At 42.5% G+C, this 25,238-nt stretch overlaps 2 protein-coding genes across 2 annotated transcripts in view; one reads left to right on the forward strand and one right to left on the reverse strand.

Annotated features, from left to right (window-relative positions):
* The first annotated feature begins 2,433 nt into the window (after positions 1-2,433).
* txndc5 (thioredoxin domain containing 5) lies at positions 2,434-23,117 on the forward strand. The gene is made up of 10 exons (XM_064941533.1): positions 2,434-2,730; positions 3,854-4,006; positions 9,617-9,722; positions 10,020-10,116; positions 11,679-11,794; positions 12,111-12,197; positions 12,335-12,475; positions 19,434-19,516; positions 19,889-20,018; positions 21,200-23,117. Exons 1-10 carry the CDS (start codon positions 2,543-2,545, stop codon positions 21,320-21,322), a joined length of 1,224 nt encoding a protein of 407 aa, XP_064797605.1. The 5' UTR covers positions 2,434-2,542; the 3' UTR covers positions 21,323-23,117.
* Positions 22,969-25,238, reverse strand: part of bmp6 (bone morphogenetic protein 6) — a 39,723-nt gene continuing 37,453 nt past the window's right edge. The window contains exons 6-7 of the mRNA XM_064941532.1: positions 24,727-24,837; positions 22,969-24,506 (exon numbers count right to left, since the gene is read on the reverse strand). Of these exons, the coding sequence (XP_064797604.1) occupies positions 24,357-24,506; positions 24,727-24,837 (261 nt within the window). The 3' untranslated portion in view covers positions 22,969-24,356. The remainder of the gene's footprint in view (positions 24,507-24,726; positions 24,838-25,238) is intronic.

The following is a 25,238-nucleotide window of genomic DNA, read 5'->3' on the forward strand; positions in this document are numbered from 1 at the left end:
AATTACCAATGTGACTAGGGAAACAAATGTGGTCCATTTCCTCAAAATGGTATTCCATTGTTCTATGTATCGAAATGGCTCAGGAGAGGAAGGCCTCTCATTTCATTTCCTGTTCTCACGTATAAATAATACTCCTCAGAATGATTTTTGCTTGTTTCCCATGACGGTATTAATAAATATAGCACGGCACAAACAGTGTAAAACAATACCTGGGACAATTCTGTGAAATATTGGAATATTTGGACAAATTAGAACTTATCATTTACAATAAGTGTACAAAACATTAGCAACACCTGCTCTTTCCATGACAGACTGACCAGGTGAAAGCTATAATCCCTTATTGATGTCACCTGTTAAATCCACTTCAATCAGTGTAGATGAAGGAAAGACGACAGGTTAAAGAAGGATTTTTAAGCCTTGAGACATGGATTATGTATGTGTGCCATTCAGACTGTGAATGGGCAAGACAAAATATTTAAGTGCCTTTGAACGGGGTATTGTAGTAGTAGTTGCCAGGCGCACCGGTTTGTGTCAAGCACTGTAACGCTGCTGGGTTTTTCACGCTTAACAGTTTTCCGTGTGTATCAGGAATGGTCCACCACCCAAAAGACATTCAGCCAACTTGACACATCCGTGGGAAGCATTGGAGACAACATGGGCCAGCATCCCTGTGGAACGCTGTCGACACCGACACCTTGTAGAATCCATGCCCCAACTAATTTAGACTGTTCCTAATGCAAAAGGGGGTGCAACTCAATATGAAGAAGGTGTTCCTAATGTTTTGTACACTGTGTATAGTCTTTTAGGCAACTTGTTCTAAAACATGTTCCCCACACATACAATTATCTGTAAGGTTCAAATGCATTGCAAAGAAGGGCACGCATTTGTAGATGGGTAAAAATAAAAGAAACAGACATTGACTATCCCTTTGAGCATGGTGAAGTTATTAATTACACTTTGGATGGTGTATCAATATACCCAGTCACTACAAAGACACAGGCGTCCTTCTTAATCTTAGTTGCCGGAGAGGAAGGAAACCGCTCAGGGATTTCACCATGAGGCCAGTGGGGACTAGTTTATTGGCTGTGATAGGAGAAAGGATGGCTCAACATAATTGTAATTACTCCACAATACTAAATGACAGTGATACAAAATAAAAAATATTCCAAACATGCATCCTGTTTGCAATAAAGCAGTAAAACTGCAAAAAAATATGCTTAGAAATGAACTTTATGTCCTGAATACAAAGGATTAATTTTTGGGGCAAATCCAACACACATCACTGAGTACCACTCTCCATATTTTCAAGCATGGTGGTGGCTGTATCATGTTATGGGTATGCTTGTCATCGGCAAGGACTAGAGTTTTTTATGATAAAAAAGAAACAGAATAGAGTTAAGCACAGGCAAAATCCTAGAGGACAGCATGGTTCAATTTGCTTTCCAACAGACACTGGGAGACAAATTCACCTTTCAGCAGGACAATAACCTAAGGCCAAATGCACACTGGACTTGCTTACCAAGAAGATATTGAATATTCCTGAGTGGCCGAATTACCGTTTTTACTTAAATCGGCATGAAAATCTATGACAAGACTTGAGAATGGCTGTCTAGCAATGTCAACAAACAACTTGACAGAGCTTGAAGAATTTTTTTAATAATAATTTGAAAATATTGTACAACAAAGGTGTGCAACTCTCTTAAAAGCGTATCCAGAAAGACTAATCGCTGCCAAATAAGTTTCTAACATGTTTATTTATTTTATCTTTATTTTACTAGGCAAGTCAGTTAAGAACAAATTCTTATTTTCAATGATGGCCTAAGAACAGTGGGTTAACTGCCTGTTCAGGGGTAGAACGACAGATTTGTACTTTGTCAGCTCGGGGATTCGAACTTGCAACCTTTATTGACTCATATGTGAGTACTTATGTAAATTAGATATTTCTGTCTATCATTTTTAATACATTTACTAAGATTTCTCAAAACATATTTTCACTTTGTCATTATGGGGTATTGTGCGTAGATGGGTGAGAGAAGAAAAAATATTTAATCTATTTTGAATTCAGGCTGTAACACAACAAAATGTGGAATAAATAAATACTTTCTGAATGCACTGTAGCTCATGGGAAAGCATGAAGATGCAATGCACAGACTTGACTATTCAACATGACAATATCTGTCCTTACTCAAATAAACTATTTAAAAGAATGTGTATACCTAGCAACGAGGCTGGCTGACAGAAATAACGAATGAATGAAGCAAATGAATTAAATGTAACCAACACTGAAAAGTTGCAAACTTTGATACTAGCTGCTCTAATTGTGAAAGCATCTGGATTTAAACGTGTTAAGAGATTGTTCAGGAGTGTTTGAAGTGCACCATTTTCGTGATGCCACAGATCTCTATCTAATCTGCTTTGCATCTCCACCTGTAAAACGCCAGCAACCATTGTTCAGAGCGTCTCGCTATGCATTGGCTCTATCCAGATTCCCGAAAAGTCAGCAGTAGGGCTAGGGGCTGTCCAAGTATTCACCGACGGGATCATGGCCTCATCAGCAATGAATTGCACACCTTTTATGTTGTGTGTTATTTATTGTGCGTTACTTTTTGGTAATATATTTTGCAACGCTGATGTAGAAGAAGATGAACATGCCAAGCACACGTATACGGTGGATATGTTCAACGATGCTGTCCCCACAGCTCCTCACTTTGTCATGTTCTTCGCCCCATGGTAAGCACACGTTTTTTCAAGTTTTAACCTGAATGAATGGATTAGCCAACGTTAGCAGCTAGCAGTTTGTAAAGTTATCGACAATGTTCAGATAACGTTACCATATGTCCTTAACTACATTAGCAAGCTGTCTCATTTTCAAATTGTCATGATGGGCAAGCTTCTAACTTTGATTGCTGCTACTAGTAAACGTTACCTAGCTAATAGCGTAGCTTTTTGCCGGCTAACTGGTTACCGATATAACTATTTATCTAAGTTAGTAAGCCAGCTTGTTTTTAGTTACACATATGATATGGCTGTTGTATATAACATGTTATTCCGTCCTTGCATTTGATGAAAGATCAATGTAATCTGGCTAACGCGTTGGCTATTACTCGAGCGTTAGCTAACATCAGGTAGCATGCTGCTAAATGTTGGTATAGCTATTTAAACTAGCGAACCTTCTAAAGTCACGTTTCAACTTGAACTGTCCCGTACTTTACAATTGTAGTTGACAAAGTCGCTACATGCACAGCGCAGTGTTTTTTTTTGTTCAAAGTGTTCATTTAGCTGCTTAAATGTTTCTACTGTGCTGCAGCTTTCTAGCTAACAGTACAGTGGAGGAATAGATCATTTCATGATTCGCTCCTGCTGTGACCGTTTACGTGGCAGGCACTGACTCACGTAAACACGCACGCACTAAAACTGTGCCTAAAAATGTCAGTTTTTTGAACCCAATGACTAATCTACCTGCTGTAGTTAGGCCTAAATGGGATATAAAATATGTTGGTGTCTTTGCTGACATAAAGGCTTATAGAAAAACGTAGTCCATAATCATTGAAGTAAAAAAGATGTTTTATATTCTCAGATTCACCACCTCAAAAGTATTTCTGGTCTCCTCCCAATGGTTCCTTGATACTCATGTGAAGTGTCACAGCTCCCCATATACAGTTACAAGCATAGCTGTCGGAAGTAGGGGTGCTGAGGGTGCTGCAGCAACTAAAAAAAAAATCTAGATAAAACACATTTAATTTTTTACAAAAGTATTGCACAGGACCTTTACTAGTCGTGTATTAACGAACCGATATAGCCATCTGTAGCGCTGGCCAAAAAACAACAATTCTCTGCTGCATTGTCTTTTCAGGTGTGGTCACTGCCAGAGCCTACAAGGGACATGGAACGAGATGGCGGAGAAATACAACAGCATGGAGTCGCCGCCCGCCTACGTTGTAAAGGTTGACTGCACTCAGGACGTCAAGTTCTGCTCCAACGTCCATGGCATCAGGGGGTACCCCACGTAAGTACAGGGGCGTATTCATTAGAGCCGGCGTTTTTCTTGCACAGGCACCCCCATCATATGTTAGTGTAGCAAATGGGGATGTGTGAAACTTAATCCTCAGCCTGAAGTGTCCCGCTTGTGTCGCCTCAGAAGATGCTTGAGGGATGACGGTCACGTGTGTTTGTGAGGCAGAGGTCTCGTGTTCGTGCCAGGTATGGGCTGAATTGGAGAGAACGTGGTACTCGCTAAGTAAGCAGTGTGACAACCTTTACATGAGCAAAAAATATATTATCACGTCTTGTCATCAGGTGAATGATAATGACATGTAGAACTAATCAATATTTGACAATGAAACTGTCCACCAAATCTATGAATTATTTTGTCCTCCCCACAGTTCATTGGAAAAGGAAGTGTAAACTCTTAAGTCTATTAGCTAGAAAGGTATCTTGGTGGTGTAGAGCAGTGGTTCCGAAACGTTTTATAGGCTGTACACCGTCAAACATTCAACCTCCAGCTGCGTACCCCCTCTAGCACCAGGGTCAGCGCACTCTCAAATGTTGTTTTTTTGCCATCATTGTAAGCCTGCCACACACACACTATACGATACATTTATTAAACTTAAGAATGATTGAGTTTTGTCACACACATCCTGGCTCGTGGGAAGTGACAAAGAGCTCTTATAGGACCAGGGCACAAACAATAATATAATAATAATCAATAATTTAGCTCTTTATTTAGCCATCTTACATATAAAACCTTATTTGTTCATCAAATTGTGACTAACTCACCACAGGTTAATGAGAAGGGTGTGCTTGAAAGGATGCAGTGATGACTCTGCAGTGTTGGGTTGTATTGGAGAGAATCTGTCTTAAATCATTTTCCACGCACAGTCTGTGCTTGTATTTAGTTTTCATGCTAGTGAGGGCTGAGAATCCACTCTTACATAGGTATATGGTTGCAAAGGGCATCAGTGTCTTAACAGCTCGATTTGCCAAGGCAGGATACTCTGAGCACAGCCCTATCCAGAAATCTGGCAGTGGCTTCTGATTAAATTCAATTTTCACAGGACCACTTGTTGCAATTTCGATGAGGTTCTCTTGTTCAGATATCGGTAAGTGGACTGGAGGCAGGGCATGAAAGGGATAACGAATCCAGTCGTTTGTTTCGGGAAAGTAATTGCGCACCCAGCTCAATCAGGTGCTTTGCTATATCACATTTGACATTGTCCCTAAGTTTGAGTTAATTTACACATACAATGATGGAAAGACCTGTGTGTTGTCCTTGTTATTGCAGACAGAGAAGAGCTCCAATTTCTTAATCATAGCCTCAATTTTGTCCCGCAAATTGAATATTGTTGCGGAGAGTCCCTGTAATCCTAGATTCAGATCGTTCATGTGAGAAAAAACATCACCCAGATAGGCCAGTCATGTGAGAAACTCGTCATTATGAAAGCGGTCAGACAAGTGAAAATGTTGGTCAGTAAAGAAAACTTTAACCTTGTCTCTCAATAAAAAAAACATGTTAATACTTTGCCCCTTAATAACCAGCGCACTTCTGTATGTTCTAAAAGCGTTACATGGTTTCTGCCCATATCATTGAATAATGCATAAAATACACGAGTTCAGGGGCCTTGCTTTAACAAAGTTAACCATTTTCACTGTAGTGTCCAAAACATCTTTCAAGCTGTCAGGCATTCCCTTGGCAGCAAGAGCCTCTGGGTGGATGCTGCAGTGTACTGTTTGCATGCGCGTTAACACTCCACTATGTCTCCCTGTCATGGCTTTTGAGCCATCAGTACAGATACAAACACATCTTGACCACCAAAGTCCATTTGATGTCACAAAGCTGTCCAGTACTTTAAAAATATCCTCTCCTCTTGTCATTGTTTCCAGTGGTTTGCAGAACAGGATGTCTTCCTTAATTGACCCCCCATAAACGTAACGGTCATATGCCAGGCCCACCAGTTGTGCCAGCCCCACCACGCCTGTTGACTCATCCAGCTGTAACGCATAGAATTCACTGGCTTGTATGCGAAGCAGTAATTGTTTCAAAACATCTCCTGCCATGTCACTGATGCGTCATGAAACAGTGTTGTTTGAAGCCGTATCTGTATAGTTTTTTTGGCCTTTTCCCCAGCATTGTCCCAGCCATATCCGCGGCAGCAGGAAGAATTAAGTCCTCCACAATAGTGTGGGGCTTGCCTGTCCTAGCCACTCGGTAACATTGTGCAATAGAACAGTTTCTTCTTGGACATATAACACACTGTGGCTGAGGAAAGGCACTACTCCCAATATACTAAGGGAACCCCAAATCAATGTAGTTATCATATTTGCGCCTCTTCAATGGTCCAATGTCCCTGTCTGTTGTTGGTGCTTTCCCGGGTCAGGGGACAGTAGCTCTTCTGCTGCATCAGATTCAGAACTGTCAGTGTCCATGCCAGCTGGGCTAACAACAAATGTAGAATTACTGATGCTAGCATTGGATGTGCTTGTGGAAGCCGAACAACTTGTGTCGTCAACAGGTGGCAGGTGTAGTACTGCTGGTAGTAGCAGTACTATCAGTAGAGCTGGTATATGTCTCTATGGACGCAGGCCTTACTTTTTTTTAACTATCAATTTTCGTGCAAACGGAATGAGCAGCAGCTACGTTTGGCTACCTACATACCCTTGGTGACATTCCCGCGAGAGAGTAACAGTTAGTGCTGCCAACTATTTTTCAAGTTAAGTTGCTAGAGGCAGGTTGATTTGTTGCTAAAAGTTGCTAAATGACGTTGTGATGTCATTGCGTGATAACGTAAAACACAACTTTACTCAAATTGACTGCCATCTCGGCAAAAAATATGATTTGACATTTGTTACAGACTGTTACAGACAGTTACAGACTCCCATTTTTTTCTTTACTTCTGGCTGTACAATTTTGACTGAGACATGTTGATTGATGTTGTAAATTCTGTTCAAGATCAAACATTCGTGACTAACTATATTCATTGGGTTTGGCTCGTCGAACCCGCACTACTGCACCAAAACTGTTTTTCTATTCTGAAAATTACAACATAGATAGCACAACTAATAATTTTAGCCGAAACGCGTAGTTTAAAAAAATCTATTGAACATGCCATACAAATAAAGGCATTTTAATTAATTATACGAAGTGCCTTGGTCCTCCATTCTTATTTGATGACCAATTCACCCCGTTTACCAAAGAGCACCTTCTGTCTACCAACATTTACTATTTTGTACCTTAGTAGCGCTTCCTTTCCTCCTCTTTCTAATAATTTTCTATACAGAAAAAAAACATGTAATTAGCTTGATTTTAGCAATGAAGTCATTTATCTACTTCCCTAGAGTTTGATGAACAGTTAGCATGACTTCCAGTGAAACTACCTCTTAACTTCCTCCATACTGGACCCAGAGACATACAAATGGTATCCACAATTGACCCCAGTTTGAAAACCTCTGCATTAGGGAATACCATAGCAAAACACTGTGCAATAGAACAGATTCTTCTTGGATTTCTTATTGGATAAGTTGAGTATACCTCACCATTTTGAGGCACTATTTTGCTACTGGTATAAACCACAAATTTGGTTTCTCAAATGATTGCCTCGCCTTGTTCACCAACTACTTCTCTGATAGAGTTCAGTGTGTCAAATCGGAGGGTCTGCTGTCCGGACCTCTGGCAGTCTCTATGGGGGTGCCACAGGGTTCAATTCTTGGACCGACTCTCTTCTCTGTATACATCAATGAGGTCAATCTTGCTGCTGGTGAGTCTGTGATCCACCTCTACGCAGACGACACCATTCTGCATACTTCTGGCCCTTCTTTGGACACTGTGTTAACAACCCTCCAGGCAAGCTTCAATGCCATACAACTCTCCTTCCGTGGCCTCCAATTGCTCTTAAATACAAGTAAAACTAAATGCATGCTCTTCAACCTATCGCTACCTGCACCTACCCGCCTGTCCAACATCACTACTCTGGGCGGCTCTGGACGGCTCTGACATGGACAACTACAAAAACGTAGGTGTCTGGTTGGACTGTAAACTCTCCTTCCAGACCCATATCAAACATCTCCAATCCAAAGTTTAAATCTAGAATTGGCTTCCTATTTCGCAACAAAGCATCCTTCACTCATGCTGACAAACACACCCTTGTAAAACTGACCATCCTACCAATCCTCGACTTTGACGATGTCATTTACAAAATAGCCTCCAATACCCTACTCAACAAATTGGATGCAGTCTATCACAGTGTAACCCGTTTTGTCACCAAAGCCCCATATACTACCCACCATTGCGTCTTGTACGCTCTCGATGGCTGGCCCTCGCTTCATACTCGTCGCCAAACCCACTGGCTCCATGTCATCTACAAGACCCTGCTAGGTAAAGTCCCCCCTTATCTCAGGTCGCTGGTCACCATAGCATCTCCCACCTGTAGCACACGCTCCAGTAGGTATATCTCTCTAGTCACCCCCAAAACCAATTCTTTCTTTGGCCGCCTCTCCTTCCAGTTCTCTGCTGCCAATGACTGGAACGAACTACAAAAATCTCTGAAACTGGAAACACTTATCTCCCTCACTAGCTTTAAGCACAAACTGTCAGAGCAGCTCACAGATTACTGCACCTGTACATAGCCCACCTATAATTTAGCCCAAACATCTACCTCTTTCCCTACTGTATTTAATTAATTAATTAATTTTGCTCCTTTGCACCCCATTATTTTTATTTCTACTTTGCACATTCTTCCATTGCAAATCTACCATTCCAGTGTTTTACTTGCTATATTGTATTTACTTTGCCACCATGGCCTTTTTTTTGCCTTTACCTCCCTTATCTCACCTCATTTGCTCACATCGTATATAGACTTGTTTATACTGTATTATTGACTATGTTTGTTTTACTCCATGTGTAACTCTGTGTTGTTGTATGTGTCGAACTGCTTTGCTTTATCTTGGCCAGGTCACAATTGTAAATGAGAACTTGTTCTCAACTTGCCTACCTGGTTAAATGAATAAATAAAAAATAATAAAAAATAAACAAAGAGCAGTGAACATTATTTTTTAATCCCTTTTTCTACCCAATTTCGTGGTTTCCAATTGTTGTAGTAGCTACTATCTTGTCTCATCGCTACAACTCCCGTACGGGCTCGGGAGAGACGAAGGTTGAAAGTCATGCGTCCTCCGATACACAACCAGCCGTACTGCTTCTTAACACAGCGCGCATCCAACCCGGAAGCCAGCCGCACCAATGTGTCGGAGGGTACACTGGACCTCCCGGTCACGGCCGGTTACGACAGAGCCTGGGCGCGAACCCAGGGACTCTGATGGCACAGCTGGCGCTGCAGTACAGCGCCCTTAACCACTGCGCCACCCGGGAGGCCCCAGCAGTGAACATTGACATGCATTTAGACCCTAACATGCTTATAAATTACTGTTGGGGGAAAAAAACAACTGTCACAAATAAAAGTATTAACATTTTATTAGCCATGAACATGACATGAGTTGCAATGCATGTAATGACAACGGAATTTACCAATTTGGTGTATTTTGAGTATGTTGATACAGCAGAGCAGTATGGCCAAGCCCTAGTCATTGAGTTGTATGATCTCATTGATCCCTGTCTTGTTTGCAGGTTGATGCTGTTCAAGCCCGAGCAGGAGGCGATGAAGTACCAAGGCCCCAGGGACCTGCAGTCTCTGGAGACCTGGATGCTCAACAATGTGCAGGAGGAGCCTGTGGTAAGGAGAGAGGTCACCCAAGTGATCTAAATAAAACAGTAGGTGATCCTGTATGGCTCAGTTGGTAGTATTGTATTGTAGGTTCGATTCCCGGGGCCACCCATATGTAAAATATATGCACGCGTAACTAGGTCGCTTTGGATTAAAGCATCTGCTAAATGGCATATTCTTTTTTTAATCATTATTATTATTATTATTATTATTATTTATTATTATTATATATTGAAATGGAAACTATTTGAGACTAATGTGATGTGATGGTAGTCTTTATTTGACGTGTGGCATGATGTTCTGCAGGAGCCAGAGACTGAGCTGGAGCCTCCCAAAGCTCCAGAGCCAAAGCAGGGCCTGTATGACCTCACCGCCAGCAACTTCAAGGCCCACATCTCTAAAGGTAATGTGGGGGGAGGACTGGGATTGATCATTACCACAGACGTGGCAACGGTCTCTTTATAGCCTGGTCCAAGAACTGTTTCTACTGTCTTGCCAACTTGCAATTGTCATGCTCCATAGGAGTGGGCAAGACGGCACACACAGACCTGGGACCAGGCTTGTCTCTTTAGACCTGAGTTTCTACAAAGTTTAACATAATTTAGGTGCCGTCATTTCCTTGAAACCATGATGCAATCCACGCTACATTTCTCAGGCAAACAGCATGTTTCCGGTCACTGGACAAGCACAACAAAAGTAAATGGTCATGATAATTGTCCCAATGAAATTGCAGCTCTTAAAGGGATACTTTGGGGATTTTCTGTACTGAATAAAAATATAAAATAGAAATACTCCTCAGTTTCATTAGTTGTCCGGGCGGCTAGTTTCAGTTGATCCCACGGGGGAAGAAGCCAGATGTTGAGGTCCTGGGCTGGCGTTGTTACGCGTGGTCTGTGGTTGTGACACCGGTTAGTTGTACTGCAAAATTGAAAGTGGCTTATGCTAGAGAAATTAACATTAAATTCTCAGGCAACAGCTCTGGTGGACATTGCTGCAGTCAGCATGCCAATTGCGTGCTCCCTCAACTTGAGACATCCATGGCATTGTGTTGTGTGACACAACTTCACATTTTAAAGTGACCTTTTATTGTCCCCAGCACAAGGTGCATCTGTGTAATGACCATGCTGTTTAATCAGCTTCTTGTTATGCCATGTCAGGTGAATTGATTATCTTGTCAAAGAAGAAATGCTCACTAACAGGGATGTAAACAAACTTGTGCACAAGTTTTGAGAGTTCAGTATTCTTCCCCCAGAGTCAGACTTCCTCATTTTGATGTATCTGTGTCCAGTATGAAGGAAGTTGGAAGTAGTTTCACGAGCCAGTGCTAACTAGCATTAGCACAATGACTTGAAGTCTATGGGTGTCTGCTTGCATGCTAGCAGATACCTGTAGACTTCCGGTCATTGTGCTAATGCTAGTTAGCAATTACTTCCTTCAAACCACACGCAGAGACATAAAAATGGTATCCATGAGTTCATCTGACTCTGGGGAAGTAGATAAAGGGCCTCGTTGCCAAACTCCCCAAAGTATCCCTTTAAGTCTGGTTTTTAGTCGTATATTAAGGTTGAGAAGAAAAATAAATTATTCCTGTTTTGGAGAAAAAAATGCAGGATATGACAAGGTCATTTGTAAGAGGAATGTTTTTATGGGTCTCACATTTAAATCTGGGCAAGATTAACTGTGACAATTGTGTAATCAGTAGCATTTAACCTCTGTGAGCTCCGTTTTATTTTAGTCTCTAGGGACGCATTGCATAGGCCATTTTTGTAGTTGATGTAATTTCTCATGTTATTCCATCAACTCGTAACCCATCCTTAAACTAAGACGCTCATACCCTATAACTTAAGCTATTATGTACCTCTAAAATGCTTTATAATTAGTTTGTTCAGATTGCAGCTATTCCTGGTGTACATTTATGTATGTATTAAGTATAATTTCCTTTTCTTTTTTTTCTCCTCTCCACAGGGTCCCACTTTGTCAAGTTCTTTGCCCCCTGGTGTGGTCACTGCAAGGCCATGGCCCCCACCTGGGAGCAGCTGGCCACCAGCTTTGAGCACTCAGACAACATCAAGATCGGCAAGGTTGGTGACAAGTTCCAACCCTGCCTGAGCAACAGCAGTGTAGCGGAGTCACTTATCTATGTAACAAGACCAGGACACGGATCTTCTGACGAGTCATTTTGTTTGTACAATGAGATAATACAACCCACTGAACAAATGTTATTTATGGCTGTTGCCTGTTGTTTGTATTGAATTGCATGTTGATATTTCCAAGTTAAAAGCACAACTAGCTATCTTTACCAGCTACAGAAGTTAAATGTGAAGTATGACATACTAGGTATGAGCTGGATATGCTGAATGAATTCTGAATAAACTGGTGTGTTGTTTGATTGGCCAGGTGGACTGTACCCAGCACTACGAGGTGTGCTCTGAGAACGCTGTGCGTGGCTACCCCACCCTGCTCTTCTTCAAGGACGGAGAGAAGGTACGTAGTTTGGTTGGCTAGCACACTGAAGACCTTGTGTCATTGTGTTCTGTAACACATTTAAGCTTTTAAGGGTTATTGCTTTACCATTAAGTCAATTTGTTAACCCTTTCCATTGCTGCTGTTTGTCTGTCCAGGCGGATCAGTACAGAGGCAAGCGGGACCTGGAATCTCTGAAGGACTTTGTCAACAACCAGGTTAAGGCTGCGACTAAGGAGGATGACGTGCACCCAAATGCTAACGAGATCCCAGTACCCAGCCCCGAACCTGCCAAAGAGGTGTGTGTGTGTTTGACTGTTTCTCTCAGGTACCGTGAGGCCAAGCACATGTGCCTTCCAGACTTTAAATACTCCACATGCTATTTTAAAACTCTTAACATTGGTCACTGTTACGCCGAGATCTCATTGTGGGGGCGGGTACCCTGTTGTGTGTGGGCAGCAAGTTTCTTCTCCAGATACTTAATGAGTGAACAAGCTCTCGGGCAGATGTTTTAGCAGTGAGATTACCATCTAGCCCGCTCAGGCCTACGCTGTAGACTACAGTCTACACCAGGCATAGGCCTCTGCTGCACAACGGTCAACTAGACCTAGCAATTATGGGCAGGCTAGCTATTTCCTTCCGCCCATGCCAAGGCATCTCGGATATAGTGTTCAGTGTGAACAGTGACATCAACCTTGAATAAAGACATGGGACGAGTCGTTTAAGGAGAGATCCAAAGCTAATTCCAATACAACACAAGCTCGATTAGTCACGGGTGTTCGGTGTAGGAATTTAGACTACTGGTCTTGTGGACATACACTGCCTTCAGAAAGTATTCATACCCCTTCACTGATTCCACATTTAGTTGTGTTACAGCCTAAATTAAAAAATGGATTCAATATCTATTTTTTTCTCTAACCCATCTACACACAATACCAAAGTGAAAACATGTTTTTAGATTTTTTTTGCACAAAGAAATATAGCATTTAGATAAATATTCACACCCCTGAGTCAATACATGTAATCGCTGCCAAAGGTGATTCTAACATCTGTGTGTCTTTCTGGGTAAGTCTCTAAGAGCTTTGCAAACCTGGATCGTACAATATAAAAATTGTTCAAGTTCTGTCAAGTGGGTTGCTGATTATAGCTAGACAGCCATTCTCAGGTCTTTCCAGAGTTAAGACAATTTACAGTACCGGTCAAAAGTTTGGACATACCTACTCATTCCACGGTTTCTTTATTTGTACTATTTTCTACATTGTAGAATAATAGTGAAGATGTCAAAACTATGAAATTACAAATCAAAATCAAATTTATTTATATAGCCCTTCGAACATCAGCTGATATCTCAAAGTGCTGTACAGAAACCCACCCTAAAACACCAAACAGCAAGCAATGCAGGTGTAGAAGCACGGTGGTTAGGAAAAACTCCCTAGAAAGGCCAAAACCTAGGAAGAAACCTAGAGAGGAACCAGGCTCTTCAAATCAAAATCAAATCAAATTTATTTGTCACATACACATGGTTAGCAGATGTTAATGCGAGTGTAGCGAAATGCTTGTGCTTCTAGTTCCGACAATGCAGTAATAACCAACAAGTAATCGAACTAACAATTCCTAAACTACTGTCTTATACAGAGTGTAAGGGGGTAAAGAATATGTACATAAAGATATATGAATGAGTGATGGTACAGAGCAGCATAGGCAAGATACAGTAGATGGTATCGAGTACAGTATATACATATGAGATGAGTATGTAAACAAAGTGGCATAGTTAAAGTGGCTAGTGATACATGTATTACATAAGGATGCAGTCGATGATATAGAGTACAGTATATACGTATGCATATGAGATGAATAATGTAGGGTAAGTAACATTATATACGGTAGCATTGTTTAAAGTGGCTAGTGATATATTTACATCATTTCCCATTCAATTCCCATTATTAAAGTGGCTGGAGTTGAGTCAGTGTCAGTGTGTTGGCAGCAGCCACTCAATGTTAGTGGTGGCTGTTTAACAGTCTGATGGCCTTGAGATAGAAGCTGTTTTTCAGTCTCTCGGTCCCAGCTTTGATGCACCTGTACTGACCTCGCCTTCTGGATGATAGCGGGGTGAACAGGCAGTGGCTCGGGTGGTTGATGTCCTTGATGATCTTTATGGCCTTCCTGTAACATCGGGTGGTGTAGGTGTCCTGGAGGGCAGGTAGTTTGCCCCCGGTGATGCGTTGTGCAGACCTCACTACCCTCTGGAGAGCCTTACGGTTGAGGGCGCAGCAGTTGCCGTACCAGGCGGTGATACAGCCCGCCAGAATGCTCTCGATTGTGCATCTGTAGAAGTTTGTGAGTGCTTTTGGTGACAAGCCGAATTTCTTCAGCCTCCTGAGGTTGAAGAGGCGCTGCTGCGCCTTCTTCACAATGCTGTCTGTGTGAGTGGACCAATTCAGTTTGTCTGTGATGTGTATGCCGAGGAACTTAAAACTTGCTACTCTCTCCACTACTGTTCCATCGATGTGGATAGGGGGGTGTTCCCTCTGCTGTTTCCTGAAGTCCACAATCATCTCCTTCGTTTTGTTGACGTTGAGTGTGAGGTTATTTTCCTGACACCACACTCCGAGGGCCCTCACCTCCCCCCTGTAGGCCGTCTCGTCATTGTTGGTAATCAAGCCTACCACTGTTGTGTCGTCCGCAAACTTGATGATTGAGTTGGAGGCGTGCGTGGCCACGCAGTCGTGGGTGAACAGGGAGTACAGGAGAGGGCTCAGAACGCACCCTTGTGGGGCCCCAGTGTTGAGGATCAGCGGGGAGGAGATGTTGTTACCTACCCTCACCACCTGGGGGCGGCCCGTCAGGAAGTCCAGTACCCAGTTGCACAGGGCGGGGTCGAGACCCAGGGTCTCGAGCTTGATGACGAGCTTGGAGGGTACTATCGTGTTGAATGCCGAGCTGTAGATGGGTTAGGGCAGTGTGCAGTGTGGTTGAGATTGCATCGTCTGTGGACCTGTTTGAGCGGTAAGCAAATTGGAGTGGGTCTAGGGTGTCCGGTAGGGTGGAGGTGATATGGTCCTTGACTAGTCTCTCAAAGCACTTCATGATGACGGAAGTGAGTGCTACGGGGCGGTAGTAGTTTAGCTCAGTTACCTTAGCTTTCTTGGGAACAGGAACAATGGTGGCCCTCTTGAAGCATGTGGGAACAGCAGACTGATATAGGGATTGATTGAATATGTCCGTAAACACACCAGCCAGCTGGTCTGCGCATGCTCTGAGGGCGCGGCTGGGGATGCCGTCTGGGCCTGCAGCCTTGCGAGGGTTAACACGTTTAAATGTTTTACTCACCTCGGCTGCAGTGAAGGAGAGACCGCATTTTTCCGTTGCAGGCAGTGTCAGTGGCACTGTATTGTCCTCAAAGCGGGCAAAAAAGTTATTTAGTCTGCCTGGGAGCAAGACATCCTTGTCCGTGACTGGGCTGGGTTTCTTCCTGTAGTCCGTGATTGACTGTAGACCCTGCCACATGCCTCTTGTGTCTGAGCCGTTGAATTGGGATTCTACTTTGTCTCTGTACTGACGCTTAGCTTGTTTGATAGCCTTACGGAGAGAATAGCTGCATTGTTTGTATTCAGTCATGTTACCAGACACCTTGCCCTGATTGAAAGCAGTGGTTTGCGCTTTCAGTTTCACGCGAATGCTGCCATCAATCCAAGGTTTCTGGTTAGGGAATGTTTTAATCGTTGCTATGGGAACGACATCTTCAATGCACGTTCTAACGAACTCGCACACCAAATCAGCGTATTCGTCAATGTTGTTATTTGACGCAATATGAAACATGTCCCAGTCCACGTGATGGAAGCAGTCTTGGAGTGTGGAGTCAGCTTGGTCAGACCAGCGTTGGACAGACCTCAGCATGGTAGCTTCTTTTTTTAGCTTTTGTCTGTAGGCAGGTATCAGCAAAATGGAGTCGTGGTCAGCTTTTCCAAAATGGGGGCGGGGCAGGGCCTTATATGCGTCACGGAAGTTAGAGTAACAGTGATCCAAGGTTTTTCCGCCCCTGGTTGCGCAATCGATATGCTGATAATATTTAGGGAGTCTTGTTTTCAGATTAGCCTTGTTAAAATCCCCAGCAACGATGAATGCAGCCTCCGGATAAATGGTTTCCAGTTTGCAAAGAGTTAAATAAAGTTCGTTCAGAGCCATCGATGTGTCTACTTGGGGGGGGATATATACGGCTGTGATTATAATCGAAGAGAATTCTCTTGGTAGATAATGCGGTCTACATTTGATTGAGAGGAATTCTAAATCAGGTGAACAGAAGGATTTGAGTTCCTGTATGTTTCTTTCATCGCACCATGCCTCGTTAGCCATAAGGCATACATCCCCACCCCTCTTCTTACCAGAAAGGTGTTTGTTTCTGTCGGCGCGATGTGTGGAGAAACCCGCTGGCTGCACCGCATCCGAGAGCGTCTTTCCAGTGAGCCATGTTTCCGTGAAGCACAGAACGTTAGTCTCTGATGTCCCTCTGGAATGCTACCCTTGCTCGGATTTCATCAACCTTGTTGTCAAGCGACTGGACATTGGCAAGAAGAATGCTAGGAAGTGGGGCACGATGTGCCCGTCTCCGTAGCCTGACCAGAAGACCGCCACGTTTCCCTCTTTTTCGGAGTCGTTTTTTTGGGTCGCTGCATGCGATCCATTCCGTTGTCTTGTTTGTAAGGCAGAACACAGGATCCGCGTCGCGAAAAACATATTCTTGGTCGTACTGATGGTGAGTTGACGCTGATCTTATATACAGTAGTTCTCCTCGGCTGTATGTAATGAAACCTAAGATGACCTGGGGTACTAATGTAAGAAATAACACGTAAAAAAAACAAAAAACTGCATAGTTTCCTAGGAACGCGAAGCGAGGCGGCCATCTCTGTCGGCGCCGAGAGACACAAAATCTTTTGGCTGTGCCGGGTGGAGATTATAACAGAACATGGCCAAGATGTTCAAATGTTCATAAATGACTAGCATGGACAAATAATAATAATCACAGTAGTTGTCAAGGGTGCAGTAAGTCAGCACCTCAGGAGTAAATGTCAGTTGGCTTTTCATAGCCGATCATTAAGAGTATCTCTACCACTCCTGCTGTCTCTAGAGAGTTGAAAACAGCAGGTCTGGGACAGGTAGCACATCCGGTGAACAGGTCAGGATTCCATAGCTGCAAGCAGAACAGTTGAAACTGGAGCAGCAGCACGGCCAGGTGGACTGGGGACAACAAGGAGTCATCATGCCAGGTAGTCCTGAGGCATGGAATAACACCAATTGAATTATGTAGGTGTTAAACAAATCAAAATATATTTTATATTTGAGATTCTTCAAAGTAGCCACCCTTTGCCTTGATGACAGCTTTGCACACTCTTAGCATTCTGGCAATCAGCTTAATGAGGAATGTTTTTCCAATAGTCTTGAAGGAGTTCCCACATATGCTGAGCACTTGTTGGCTGCTTTTCCTTCACTTTGTAGTCCAACTCATCCAAAACCATCACAATTGGGTTGAGGGCGGGTGATTGTGGAGGCCAGGTCATCTGTTGCATCACTCTCCTTCTTGGTCAAAAAGCTCTTACACAGCCTGGAGGTGTGATTTTGGTCATTGTCCTGTTGAAAAACTAATTATAGTCCCACTAAGTGCAAACCAGATGGGATGGCGTATCGCTGGAGAATGCTGTGGTAGCCATGCTGGTTAAGTGTGCCATAAATTCTAAATAAATCACAGACAGTGTCACCAGCAAAGCACCCCCACACCATCACCTCCATGCTTCATGGTGGGAACCACACATGTGGAGATCATCCATTCACCTACTCTGCGTTTCACAAAGACATGGCGGTTGGAACCAAAAATCTCAACTTTTGACTCATCAGACCAAATGACAGATTTCCACTGGTTTAATGGCCATTGCTCATGTCTAATGTCCATTGCTCGTGATTCCATATGTGTTATTTCATAGTTTTGTGTCTTCACTATTATTCCACAATGTAGAAAATAGTGACAAAAAAAAATCCCTGGAATGAGTAGGTGTCCAAACTTTTGACTGGTTCTGTAAGTCAAAACTGTAGCTAGGCCACTCAAGAACATTCAATGTCATCTTGGTAAGCAAGTCCAGTGTATATTTGGCCTTGTTTCAGGTTATTGTCCTACTGAAAGGTGAATTTGTCTCCCAGTTTCTGTTGGAAAGCAAATTGAAGCAGGTTTTTTTCAAGATTTTGCCTGTGCTTAGGTATCTTCCATTTTTTGTAAATACTAAAATACCCCCTAGTCCTTTCCGATGACAAGAATACCCATAACATGATGCAGCCACCACCATGCTTGAAAATATGAAGTGGTACTCAGTGATTTTGTTGTTGGATTTGCCCCTAAACATAATGATTTGTGTTCATTTCTTTGGCACATTTTTTGCAGTATTACTTTAGTGTCTTCACTCTGTCATTTTAGGTTAGTATTGGGTAGTAATTGTATTTTTTATCCATCCTCAGTTTCTCCTACCACATCCATTAAACTATGTAACTGTTTAAACTCTGTAAAATGGTAAAGTCACCCATTGGCCTCATGGTGAAATCCCTGAGTGGTTTCCTTCCTCTCCGGCACATGAGTTAGTAAGGACGTCTGTATATTTGTAGTGACTGGGTGTATTAATACATTATTATTGATACACTATGCAGTGTAATGTATAACTTCACCATGCTCAAAGGGATATTTAATATCAGCTTTTTATTTTTTATTTTTACCAATCTACCGATGGGTGCCCTGATTTGCTGAGCATTGGAAAACCTCCCTGGTCTTTGTGGTTGAATCTGTTTGAAATTTACTGCTCTACTGAAGGACCTTACAGATAATTGTGTGTCGGGTACAGAGATGAGTTAGTCATTAAAACATTATATTAAACACTATTATTGCACACAGTGAGTCCATGTGACTTGTTAAGCAAATATTTACTCCTGAACTTATTTAAACTTGCTTTAACAAAGGGGTTGAATACTTATTGACCCAAGACATTTCAGCTTTTCATTTTTTATTCATTTGTAAAAATGTATAAAAACATAATTCCACTTTGACATTATGGGGTATTGTGTGTAGGCCAGTGACACAAAATCTCAATTTTAAATTCAGGCTGTAACGCAACAAAATGTGGAAAAAGTCAAGGAGTGTGAACACTTTCTGAAGGGACTGTATTAACCAATACATGACCAGGAATGATCCAATCTGATATCACCTCTGTTTTTTTCCTGCAGTCTGGCGTTATTACACTCACAGAGAGCAATTTTGACGAGACAGTGGCCAAGGGGCTGACGTTCATCAAGTTCTACGCTCCATGGTAAGCGCTCTTATATACAGTAACACTCTTTTTAACTATCTATCTCCCGCCGTATGATCTTGGATATTTATTTGAGTCAGTGGTATTTGTAAGAAGTTGAGGAGGCTAGTGCATTTCCCCTCAGGTAATGGAGCGGCACCCTCGCAGATTAAAGTTCCATCTAAATACTCTACTATCTGCCCTGATCTAGGCTAGGTGAAAATAATATCATGGATGCCAGTTTTGTCACAGCAGTGCACATGACTAAAGGTACACTAGATGAAAGTACCACTCGACTATTGAGATGCAGTCGCAGAGAAAGAGAACCTCGGTGGTCCACTGACTGGATAACCTGCATAATCATAACTGACTTGTCTCTCCCCCCCACTCCAGGTGTGGCCACTGTAAGAATCTGGCCCCTGCATGGGAGGACCTGTCCAAGAAGGAGTTCCCTGGCCTGACTGATGTGAAGATTGCCAAAGTGGACTGCACAGTGGAAAGGATGATCTGCAACAGGTTTTCAGTAGGTGTTCTACACTGAGTGTACTAAACATTAGGAACACCTTCCTAATATTGAGTTGCAACTTCTTTTGCGCTCAGAACAGACTCAATTTGTTGGGACATGGACTCTACAAGGTGTTGAAAGTGTTCCACAGGGATGCTGTCTCATGTCGACTCCAATGCTTTCCACAGTTGTGTCAAGTTGGCTGGATGTCCTTTGGGTGGTGGACCATTCTTGATACACACAGGAAACTGTTGAGTGTGAAAAACCCAGCAGCGTTGCAGTTCTTGACACAAACCGGTGCGACTGGCAACTACTACTACAATAGCCAGTTCACAGACACATTTTTTGTGGCATACAGACAATCCATGTCTCAATTGTCTCGAGGATTAAAAATCCTTCTTCAACCTGTCGTCTCCGATTTTTGTACACTGATTTGAAGTGGATTTAACAGGTGACATCAATAAGGGATCATAACCTTCACCTTTCATGAAAATGTTTTGTACACTCAGTGTAAATTGTAAATTGACTGTCAGTAGCTAAGATATTGCTCAGAAAGAGCAATACTGTAGTGTACTATACTCTGCGGTATAATTAGCAAGACCTTGATTGTGTAACTTGACATTCCGTTCATAAACGCACACAAGCAGCGCCACCCAGCGCCACAGGAAGTATACATGGTGGGTTAGCGGGGGTTGTGTACTATGGTTCAAAAAGCCATAAAACTGCACAGCCACCTCATCACGGGATTGGATAATCAGTGGTGCTCCTCTAACAGGAATGGTGGATCTCAAGACTCCCTCATGGCCCTGAAGACAGTCCCTTATAACCATCGCAACCTTTATTAATGGGACGCTCTCTGGACTAGTAGTCCCTTCAGCTGCAACCTGTCTGGCTCTTAGAAGCTCACTGTTAGAATTGATTAAATTAGTGTTACGTTATGACTCACACTGCTAAACAATCTAGACGATTCATGCATAGTTTATAGTAAGAGAAAAAACATTTGCAACCATTATTTTCTTCGGAGTTGGCTGATCTGAAGGAAAGGTGGACGTGATATGGTAAAGGCATTGGGGGCTAGGTGAAGTAAAGACCATATTGTTTATACCTATCCATTCCCTTCAAATCAGCAAACACTGAAGAGGGTGGGTGCTAGCTAGGGGTTGTTATCTTGCTGACTTTGTCTCCTTTCTCTTCTACAGGTACGTGGGTACCCCACCCTGCTGCTGTTCAGAGCTGGTGCTCAAGGTGAGGAGCATCACGGAGGGCGGGACTTGGAGAGCCTGCACAGTTTTGTGATGAAGCAGGCCCGAGACGAGCTGTAGCATTGTCCAAACAACATCCACCATTACTTCTCTCCTCCACCCAACACAGAATATCTGGCCGATGGGAGGAGTCTTCTCACCCACAACGACCAGCTCTTATCTCCCATCGTGTTCCTTTCAGAAAGGAGTAGCATCAACGCACTGCTTTTTAACCCCCTCTGTAATGTCTCATGAGCGAGGCCAGTCTGATTCTATAATAATCCAGTTTGTGTGAAATGTGAATATATTTTGTTTGGGCTGCCCAGTCCCCCTGGAGAGCAATGGCTGACTCTGCAAACCACTTTTTACCAGCGGTACTTAAATCGGCCAAACCTTAATGCATACCGTTATTGTCATCCCAACACTTGACAACTCAAGCAGAGTCGTCTTAAATAGTGCCTGCTGGTTATATAAAAAAAACGTTGGATTAAGCTGACTGAGTTTGTATAGTTATAAAATGTTAATGCTCATTTGGTGATTTAAGAAAATCATGTTAACGAACAATCATGAGCCGTTGATGTAATGTTACTGTTGCACAGGGGTCAAAGCCGCGTGACCTCCAGTGACGTTGACGGTACTTTTTTTCCATGCCAGTGACGGCCTAACTAACTTAACTCTCAGGGACCCCCAGTTTGAGTTCTTAGCTTATGCCATACTGCAATCTCTTATTGGCTATATTTTTCTGACGAATTCCCCCAACTGCTTTTTGGCTATGACAGGAAAGGCTGCATGAAAGTGTTTCATGTCAAACTGCCCTTTGTGAGTGAGTGGTCTTCTGTGACATTGCAATTGTACTACAAAAAGTCTGAATGTAAAAGTATTTTTTTGGTTTTCCATTTTAGTGCTGTAAGAGGTTCAGTCCCACGATCCAATGTCAGGCGCCTCGGGACTGTTTTGGCGTTCTCACTGTTTTATGAACAATGATTGTGATCGTCTGTTTGGCGCACTCGAGTCATGCCTTATGCATGGAATGTGCTATTTTGTCATGAAAGGAAAACCATATGTCATTAATCCATGTTTGAAACATCCCTCACAAATGGTTTGAGGGATTGTGTCCAACATGGACGACTTAAAAAAAATTGAACATTCAGAATATTGCATAGAACAAACGTCTGCTGTAAATGTAATAGATTTTCCAAAGCGGATGAATATTCTGTTGTATTAAGCCCCATATCAGGTCCCAGGGTGTCACTCAAACACCCAGTGAAGCACAACGGTGATGAGGTCATTTTACTTTGGGGTTTTTGTTTGGTTTACCTCAGTTGCTTGGGATGTCAAAAAAACAAATACCCAAAATATATTATCCACCCATATATAATGATCACTCATGACTTGTTTAGTCCATAAATTACAACGACAAAGTTTATTTTATTTTCTCCATATATAGAATGTCAACCCACAGTGTTAGTGGATCAGATTTTTTTTGTGTGTGTGCTATTCAGGGGCGGTTGAAATTTAAGTGGTCTGGGAATGTGTTCGCATGGAGTTGCTGTGTGAGACAGTTTACATTCAATGCTCAATTAAGGGAAACGAATGCATTCAGAGGCTAACCACTTATTGTCAGTAAAATCTTTATGGATAGTACATGGTCTAGGCAGACTCCAGTGAAGGAAAGCAGTATTTTGTTTTTGTGAGTGGGTTGTACACTGCCCATGAATTTTGTAAAAAAAAAAAAAAAAAAAAAAAAAAAAAAAAGGCAAGTTGTCACATGAGATTTTGTAATAAAATGTCTTTTTCCAAAAATAGTATTTTTAATTTGTTTTTCTCTGTAATATGGCATGTGATTAAGTGGTGCAATAAATAAGCTGAAAATGTACACGTATTTACACACAAGTCTAAACATGACCACAAGAAATGTAAACAGCAGCTTACTAGAGGTATATTTTGTGATTTCTGATTGGTTAGGCACAAAGTTGAATTCTTTTTTTCAGGATTGGGCTCAATTCAGGAATTGATTACAGATTGTGCAATAGAAATGTAAAGGTCATTTTCAATTGAACTGACATTCAGCGTTTACCATGAATGCAGGAATGTTGCCTTTGAAATTTCAATCACGCTGTAATGCTGAACTTCCGCAATACGTATTGAATAGAGCCCCGATCCGTAAATGAATCGACAGTAGCAATTACTTTGAAATGAACCAAATCAAAATGTCAAACCCAAGCTAATTTCAGAAAGCTGGTTCAAAACATTTGTTCAGCTAGTTTGACCAACAAATAGATTTTCCCACAATTTTGGGGGATATGTTAACTCAGTGAGTGGAATAACATGGAAATGACAGTTTGCGGGATGTCCAAGGGATGAGGTGAATGTCATCCTCTTCAGAGCAGTCCATCAGTTAAGCCACAACCTGCTACCTGTTGAACCAGCTTGGTGAACACCCAGCATGAGCTTGGCAAATATTCACCCAATGAAGATATTTTGAGGAGTTCACAACTAAAATAGTATGTGGTTGTTTCCGTTCGGCCCATATTATATTTTTGGAAGCCAGGTGAATATGGCGGAAGAACTGAGTACAATCCATAAAGAGGAGTAGGAAATATCTGGATCTTTTTACATTAACTGTAATGTATCGTGGCATACATTTCATGAATATTTCAGCAGATTGTTCATGTTAAAATCAGGCTTTGGTTAGTCAGACAATATACATACATCTCTATTAAAATTGGTGTAGTTAGGCTAATGCTTTTCCCCTGCGGTCCTATAAAAGGATTTCTACATGTTTTGTGTCATTTGACTACATCTGACGTCATGTAACAAGTTGGCTGTCAGTATTGAGATAACATTGAGTCAATTCCCCGACGCCGTCGAGTTGTTTCGCTGTAATGGGCCATTAGCCGTCTGAGAACTTGAACACCACTTAGTTTTGAAAGGGAGGGGAGCAGCACATTGGTCTGGTCCATTTATCAGTTCCTTCCTCGCCCTGAGTATGGGAGAGGAGAGGGTAGTACACAACACACACTCACAAACAGGCAGACCCATGATGTCGTGTGCACACAGTCTCCGCTGCAGCCCATGGGCGGGTGACCATGATGACGCAGCAGTTTGGCGGTCGTCAGTGGCAGCCACAGGCCCTCACCACCATGTTCTTGTACTTCTTCAGGATGACATTGGAGTTGTCATCAAAGTAGAGCACGGAGATGGCGTGCAGCTTGGTGGGGGCGCAGCAGGGCTTGGGCACGTTCTCCGGGTTCATGAGGTGGACCTAGGAGACAACAAGAGGTCAGAGGTCACATTCCTCTTCAAGCACAGCTTGAAGGATCCATGTCACTTTCCTAACGTGAAGTGCGCACTTGAAACATTTGTTTAACAAATCAAATATACATTTACATTAATGGGAGATTTGCATGAAAATTCAGGTTCCATGAAAATGAGGATATAGCTCTTTATTAGCAATGTATTAGCTCAATTCCTGGAGTGCTCACCAGTGTCTGCACAATGGCATGGTTGGTGGCATTCATATGGGCGTTGAGGGGGAAGGAGCACTCTCCGTCACAGTAGTTGGCTGCGTAGCCCTCAGGTGCAATTATCCAGTCCTGATACAATCACAAGAGGGATACATTTAATATGGCTAAACCCGGGTCTACAATGTGTTCTGATGACTCTGGAAACGGAATCCTGTGGCAAAAAGGTACTGTGTGTTTTAATGGATACAATATACAGTTCAGTAAAACAGTGCCAGTTCAGCCGCAGCATTGTCAGAGGGCATTTATACTCTAAACCCCTTTGGACTGTAGCGTCCTACTTCACCACCTTCAGTCTCAACTGGGTCTCCTAGGACAGATCAGTGCAGAAATGTACAAGTGCATGTGGAATCACTCAGGCAGCAGGCTGTTTTGCTACAGTCTCTCTCTCTGTGTGTGTGTGTGTGTGTATAGGCCTGTGTGTGTGTGTGTGTTGGCATCTTCCCTCTAGATGTCAGTGCTGTCTTAACAGG

This window comes from Oncorhynchus masou, chromosome 28 (genome assembly GCF_036934945.1).
Source record: "Oncorhynchus masou masou isolate Uvic2021 chromosome 28, UVic_Omas_1.1, whole genome shotgun sequence".
Classification (NCBI taxonomy): domain Eukaryota; kingdom Metazoa; phylum Chordata; class Actinopteri; order Salmoniformes; family Salmonidae; genus Oncorhynchus; species Oncorhynchus masou.